This window comes from Diaphorina citri, unplaced genomic scaffold (assembly GCF_000475195.1).
Source record: "Diaphorina citri unplaced genomic scaffold, Diaci psyllid genome assembly version 1.1 scaffold4049, whole genome shotgun sequence".
In the NCBI taxonomy this organism is placed as follows: Eukaryota; Metazoa; Arthropoda; class Insecta; order Hemiptera; family Psyllidae; genus Diaphorina; species Diaphorina citri.
Genome location: NW_007381448.1, coordinates 1941 through 9485, shown reverse-complemented (window position 1 = coordinate 9485; position 7545 = coordinate 1941). Strand labels below are relative to the sequence as shown.

Here is a 7545-nt window from a genome sequence, read left to right as displayed (position 1 = left end):
AAAAAAACAAAGAAAATTTTCAGTTTTAGTTGGTAGAAATTAAAATAAGAAATATCACTAACTGTCCACGATATTATCCAGTGGAGAAAATTAACACACGGTCGGGATCAATCGAAACAACCATCACGCAGACGGAACATTCGCGATCCGCGCCCAAGCTAGGGCGGGCCCCGCCTAAATTACCTAGAATTAGGGTCTGGATGGCCGGGGCCCATCGGGGCCAAAATGGGCCCCATTTAGTGTAGGAGCCCCAAATTTCAATCATCGACGTGCATTGATCTGATTAAGAAGTGTATCAAATTTCATCAAAATCCGAGCAAGCAATCGCGAATTATAACGGAACAAATATTCAAACAAACAAACATCCGTACCGAATGCAAAACGCTCGAGTTAAAACGTTCACTTCGTTCGGTCAATGAAAACCATTGAAATAGACAAGTCTGAAAATAGAAATATAGGGAACCAGGGTGTCTACCAAAATGAAAAAGGAAAAAAAAATCCCTTTTCCCGGTTTACCAGTCTTTTGAGTGTGAGTGTGTGTTTTTTATTATAATTTAATTTCTAGTCTATTTTTTTAAGATTTTCCACCCTATTCTAGCCCCACATTGTCTCATCGAAATTCTATTCTTCACCCTAAATTTAGTAATAGAAAGCAAGTAGGTACCTTAAGTGGAAAGTAAAGGCAGAAACACACTATCATCACGTTACGTCACGTGATGATAGTGTGTTTCTACCTTAAATACGAGTAGCATACGTGTTTTGGCCATACACTTTTCTAGCTACTTGTTTTTGGCCATTTTGGTAATCTTCAGCGCCGCAGGCGAGCTGTAATAAAATTGAAGGGTGTCCAAAATATATTATTCTCACCTTCCCAGAGCCCACAGGTCCAATGACGGCTACAAGGTTGCCAGGTTTTATTGATCTGATTCAGAAGTGTATTAAATTTCATCAAAATCCGAGCAAGCAATCGCGAATTATAACGGAACAAATATTCAAACAAACAACCATACCGAATGCAAAACGGTCGAGTTAAAACGTTCACTTCATTCGGTCAATAAAAACCATTGAAATAGACAAGTCTGAAAATAGAAATATAGGGAACCAGGGTGTCTACCAAAATGAAAAAGGAAAAAAAAAATCCCTTTTCCCGGTTTACCAGTCTTTTGAGTGTGAGTGTGTGTTTATTTTAATTTAATTTCTAGTCTATTTTTTTAAGATTTTCCACCCTATTCTAGCCCCACATTGTCTCATCGAAATTCTATTCTTCACCCTAAAATTAGTAATAGAAAGCAAGTAGGTACCTTAAGTGGAAAGTAAAGGTAGAAACACACTATCATCACGTTACGTCACGTGATGACAGTGTGTTTCTGCCTTAAATACGAGTAGCATACGTGTTTTGGCCATACACTTTTCTAGCTACTTGTTTTTGGCCATTTTGGTAATCTTCAGCGCCGCCGGCGAGCTGTAATAAAATCGAAGGGTTTCTAAAATGTATTATTCTCACCTTCCCAGAGCCCACAGGTCCAATGACGGCTACAAGGTTGCCAGGTTTCCAGTTCTAAAAGTTTCACCATTTGATTCCGCGTGAAAAATCACATGGGATCAACTATTCACTTGCTTATTTGGTAACGGTTCACAAATTAATAAAAGGGAAATTTGTCACACAGGGGAGTATCGAACCCGCAACTTCTCAACTGTAAGTCAGAGAGTGCTAAAAGTAGCACCATTCGATTCCGCGTTTTTCACATCGAGTGTTATATCGTTCAGCGTGTAATCCGGTTGATCTGGCAACCACTTGGCTTTGATGTTCTTTATGAAGATACCTGGAAGAGAAGAGAAAAAACAATAGTAGGTAAACTTTTTTTTTCCAATGCTGATTTTTCAATTTTAATTTAGAATTACAGAAAAACAGAAAAAAAATTGGGCCCTTCATTTTTGAGCCAAAAACCTGGATATAAGAGAAGAAAAAATCTCGAGAACGGAAAGAGCTAGAGACTTGAAATTTGGTATGTAGCTGTCAAATGTGACAAGGATGCGACACGAAACTTTTGGTTAAGGTTGGTGCAACGCTTGGCGGTATTTTGCCGCTTTTTGGCGGTTTTTGGCGTAATTTATTATTATCTCGGGAACGGTATGAGCTAGAGACTTGAAATTTGATATGTAGCCCACAAAAGTGACAAGGATGTAACTCAAAAATTTTGGTTACCATAGATGCTGCGGTTGGCGGTATTTTGGCCGATTTTTGGCTGTTTTCGACCACTTTTGGCGGTTTTCAGCTACACTGACTAAACGGTTAGAGATATTGTAAAAGTAACAATAGAAAAACACCCAAATAAGCATAATTTAATAGGACAAGGAAAGTCGTGTGACGTTCACACCAGATTTTTCTCTTTCTTTTTCTCCTCATTCTTTTTCTTACTATATAATAATTCTTCTCCTCTTTCTTGTAGTTCCTTTTTCTTCTCCTCTTTCTTCTTCATTCTCCTCCTCCTCCTCCTTTTTTGTCTTCTTCTTTTCCTCCTCTTCCTTCTACTTCTTCGTCTCAAATCGTTTTGCGGTTCGCCGCGTTCCCTTTTCTTCTCATTCAAAATGTTAAATATCTTCAATTTCAATAATGGCAAGTATTGTATTGTGTATTGTAATATTTTTAATGTATTATTATTATTATTATGTGTTGTATTGTATTTTGTATAATTATCAAGACTCATATACCCAGGGCGGTTTACAGAGGGGCTCAACCGCACCTTTTTACCCACAAGACAAGAGAAGTAATTCTCTTAGTATGGGGAAGTTTGCATCCATTAATTTCTGTGCCCTAATGAAAAATATACCTAAGTACTACTAAAAATTATAGTAATACCACCCTACTACCACCCTACTAAAAATTAAAAACATAAGGTGGCCCCCCACCCAAAAATTTTTTTTTTTTTTTTTTTTTTTTTTTTTTTTGGTCCTACTACCTACTTTAAATTGCTCCTTCTACTTCCTACAAATTACGATTGATTTTTTATTGATATACATAAATCTAAGTGCAGAGAGTTTTTATACCACCACCTTTTACACAAAACATTATAGTCGTTTCTCAGAGACCTATTACTCCATACCGACTATGCAAAGCTAAAAATAAACTTGGTATAAAATTAACCCATCTTCTGTCAATAAGTTATGCGAATAACTCAGTTCTAAGAGTTAAAGTCATGTAGATTGTAACTCTATTTTGTTTTATTAAACGCACAAGTTGGTATTGTAATAATGTAAAATTATTTTCAATTTTAATATCTCAGTGTATTTATTTATAATGAATAAGGAATAAGTAATCATTTATTCTATATTGTTATATTGTGTACATAATTATTTGAATATAATTAAATAATCTGACATTCCAAAAAAAACTGTGTTATTCTTTATCTAAGTAAGTACTCCGAGTGTGAAATATGATGAACGAGAGAAGGACGCCTTTGATATACGTGGAGCCTCGGATTTGCTGGATTTCTTTCCTGGAAGGAGAAAAATAATAATAGGAAAATTAATTTGAATACTGTTGGCACACTATACTAAATCTAAATAATAATAATAATAAAAAAATGAATACTTTGTCTTCACTTTACTAGAATAATATTAGTTTGTAAAGAGGCTTAAGGTTGCTAAACTGATTTTTTTTTATTAATTACTTAAGGGCCTTAACGCGCTGTCACTGCTGGCAAAGGCCAGCCACACACTATCAGGTAGACCTGACAGGTACATCTGATCAGGTCCACCCCTCAGGTCTAAATGATACCTGATGAGCACATACACTATCAGGTGTACCTGTCAGGTCTACCTGATAGTGAATGGTTGGCCTAAGAGAAGCTTTTTATTTCTTTTTAGTGATCCCCAAAAAAAGGCGACCGAAATTTTTGGCTTCGGTACAAAATCAATAGGTCATTCTTAAAGGAAATTTAGCTTATACCTAGCTTATTATTATTTTTTTTTTTTTAACGCTTTATTTATAGTGGCAGGATTCTCCTAACGGAGCTCTTCCACCCAACCACCACTCTTATAACGAAGTCGTATTTAACGATTTCTACTCTACTGAAGCCCGTTCCCCCTCTTTTGGTTTGATAGCGCCAATACAAAACCATAGAAAATCCGTCATGGTGAAGAGGGCAAATCGTTAAAGTTTCCAAAAGGAATATACTTTTAACTTTTCTACCTGGCCACAGCCCTATTCTTAATGCCGCTGAGACTTGGACTAAAGAAATATATTTGCCAGCCTAGTTAGCTTAGTTGGTAGTGCGTCTGCCTTGTAAGCGCTAGGCCGCGGGTTCGATTCCCGCCCGGGGCGGATTTTATCCTGATGGGATAATGTTCGTTCTCGAAACGGCTGGCTTTCTCCTATCCTGTCTTCCTTCTCTCTTCGATTTCGGGACGATAAGACCATAGTAGTTACAGTTCCCTCTGTCAAACCTCTTAAAAAAATAACTTACTTTCTAGCATTTCTGACCATACTGGCGAATGACCGCTCCCAGGCATACATCTTGATCACTTGAATTCCAGATATGATTTCATTCATCAATCTCACCCTCTCATCGGTACGTAGCGCGGTTTTCAGCCGTAACTCGGACGTTTTCTTGCCCAAATACACTGAAAAGAGAAAATATTAAGGGGATGTAAGTAGAGGGCAATAGAAGGACTTGTAAAACGTGCTAAGACGGCTAATCATCTACCGAGCTAATCACTTTACATCAATCAGGTATATAATCATCAACTTTTTTTAGCTCCTAACAGCCTGTTAATCCTATACAAATCAATCAATTTACACCAATTATATAATTTCATCAACTTTTTTTTAGCTCCTAACAGCCTGTTAATCCTATACAAATCAATCAATTTACACCAATTATATAATTTCATCAACTTTTATTATTATTATTGAAGGGGCCCCACCCACAGGTGGTGCAGGAAGATACACGCTGTATCAAACCGATTGACATCGTTGCTGAGTAGATTGACGACTTGGCCTACCGTTGTGTCACCCAACGCGGTTTTGCTTAACCGAAGAGCCTGTGGGGGGGAAAGTAAAATTTCGACGAGTTAGTGGGGAAATATGCCGAAATGGGATAAAGTAAAGAAGAACACCAGAAACTAATACTCTTCACAGTAATTTATATTTTTCACAGTAACTTATACTCTCCAACTGTGAAGAGTAAGTTACTGGTGTTCTTTTCAAGACAAATCTTTCCAAAAACACGTTAGAACCTATCAGTATGACCAGAAACTAATACTCTTCACAGTAATTTATATTTTTCACAGTAACTTATACTCTCCAACTGTGAAGAGTAAGTTACTGGTGTTCTTCTTTTCAAGATAAATCTTTCCAAAAACACGTTAGAACCTATCAGTATGAAATGGGATAAGGTTTAGTGAAAGAAGAAGAGTGAGGGAAAAGTAAGAAAACTTGTAAACATTCTTCTTCTTCTTCTGCTTCTTCTTTTTCTTTGCCTTTTCCCGTGTTCTGACGGGGTCGGCGTTTTTTGTCAGCCTCTCAATCAGCCCTAGGGTCATTGCTTTGGGCTGACATTTGATTTTGGCTACAAAATTTTACGACTGTGGATGCATAAGGAGTAAGAATAACTAAAAATTTCACGATTCTAAGCAATGTACAGACAAATCTACAATTTTATTTATATATAGATGTACAAGGATTAGATTATTTTCAAGCATCAGAACCTATTATAATTAGGTAGATAATTATATTAATGTATTCAGTTTGACGTTATTTACAGGTGCGTTCGAAATGAACCTTTGCCATTTCTTTAGCAAGGGAAATTTCAGGCTGGTATACTCCTTGTTTAAGGTTCCCCAGCCAGACTAAGCTGGTCTCCTCCCTGTTTAAGGTTCCCCAGCCAGACTGAGCTGGTCTCCTCCCTGTTTAAGGTTCCCCAGCCAGACTAAGCTGGTCTCCTCCCTGTTTAAAGTCCCCCAGCCAGACTAAGCTGGTATCCTCCCTATTTAAAGTCCCCCAGCCAGACTAAGCTGGTATCCTCCCTATTTAAAGTTCCGCAGCCAGACTAAGCTGGTATCCTCCCTATTTAAAGTCCCCCAGCCAGACTAAGCTGGTATCCTCCCTATTTAAAGTCCCCCAGCCAGACTAAGCTGGTATCCTCCCTATTTAAAGTCCCCCAGCCAGACTAAGCTGGTATCCTTCCTATTTAAAGTCCCCCAGCCAGACTAAGCTGGTATCCTCCCTATTTAAAGTTCCGCAACCAGAGTAAGCTGGTCTACTCCCTGTTTAAAGTCCCCCAGCCAGACTAAGCTGGTCTCCTCCCTGTTTAAAGTCCCCCAGCCAGACTAAGCTGGTATCCTCCCTATTTAAAGTCCCCCAGCCAGACTAAGCTGGTATCCTCCCTATTTAAAGTCCCCCAGCCAGACTAAGCTGGTATCCTCCCTATTTAAAGTTCCGCAACCAGAGTAAGCTGGTCTACTCCCTGTTTAAGGTTCCCCAGCCAGACCGGCCCAATAATTTCTACTATTAAATTTTATTAGAATTAATATTTCCAAACACTACTTTTCAATTCACAATCAATCAACAATAATTTTCAACTAAATGTCTAATATCAATTGACTCTAATGTGTATGTCTTTCGCTTCTCAATTTAGACACGCTCACGTCTTCAGTTAAAACAGGTGCGATGGCATCGGCATTGCTCTCAGTTTTCATGATTTGGGAGAGCAAAAAACAGAGATTCTCTGCGCAAGCGCAAGGACATCACTTTTACCTTTCGATAGACCAGTGCGCACGAAGACACGCGCAATTTCATCCCCATGTGAAACACTTCGATGGCGTACGTGTGCAGAACGACACAATAGAGCGAAAGACACCCGAGTAGTCCGAAAATACCGACGTAGGCGGATTGCAGTTCGCTCAAGCCGACCGAAGCGTCTTCGCTAGAGTTGGCGGAAGCAAGCAAGATCCGTTTGTCAAGTGTTGTGACAAAGGTGCAAGATATTTGTTTCTACTGACTTCGTGTCAGGCACACTGAGAAAAAATTAGTGACAGGTTGCCACTAGTTAGGGGGGAAGAACTCTTATCATTGGGTTGTCTCCCCTGATTTACTCGTAGGTTGTTGGAATGCTATAGTGTCGAGCTTCCCGATATAGAGTTCAATATTGAGCTGTGTCCATAGTTGGTCGACATCGTCGACTGAAACCGTACACTGCCTTGACAACAGAGACTCACCTGGTTACCTCGTCGATCGACGGCATCGACTATGTGTGGACATAGCTTTTAGAGTTCCGGAACCGAGTCACTGGATTTGGGCTTCCAGCACCCTAGTTTTTTCCTCAGTGCAAGGTTCCACAAAATTGGCTTTTTCGAAAAAAAAGGCTTTTTTTGTCGGTGGTGGGTGTCGAACCCGGGACCTTCTGCATTGTTGTCTAATTCATACTCGGGTAATAAATCATATACAAATGTTGACGTACGTGGGACTTAAGATATCAACTTGATTCTTGCACAAACAACAGAGATCTCCAAGTAAAACCATGATTAATATATGACACTGTGCAA

At 38.8% G+C, this 7545-nt stretch overlaps 1 protein-coding gene across 1 annotated transcript in view; it reads right to left on the bottom strand.

Annotated features, from left to right (window-relative positions):
- LOC103520776 (probable multidrug resistance-associated protein lethal(2)03659) overlaps positions 1-6897 on the bottom strand; it is a 10628-nt gene extending 3731 nt beyond the window's left edge. The window contains exons 1-6 of the mRNA XM_026831760.1: positions 6758-6897; positions 4915-5043; positions 4467-4639; positions 3421-3497; positions 1738-1823; positions 1505-1558 (exon numbers count right to left, since the gene is read on the bottom strand). Coding sequence (XP_026687561.1) covers positions 1505-1558; positions 1738-1823; positions 3421-3497; positions 4467-4639; positions 4915-5043; positions 6758-6805 — 567 coding nt within the window. The 5' untranslated portion in view covers positions 6806-6897. The remainder of the gene's footprint in view (positions 1-1504; positions 1559-1737; positions 1824-3420; positions 3498-4466; positions 4640-4914; positions 5044-6757) is intronic.
- Positions 6898-7545: the final 648 nt, after the last annotated feature.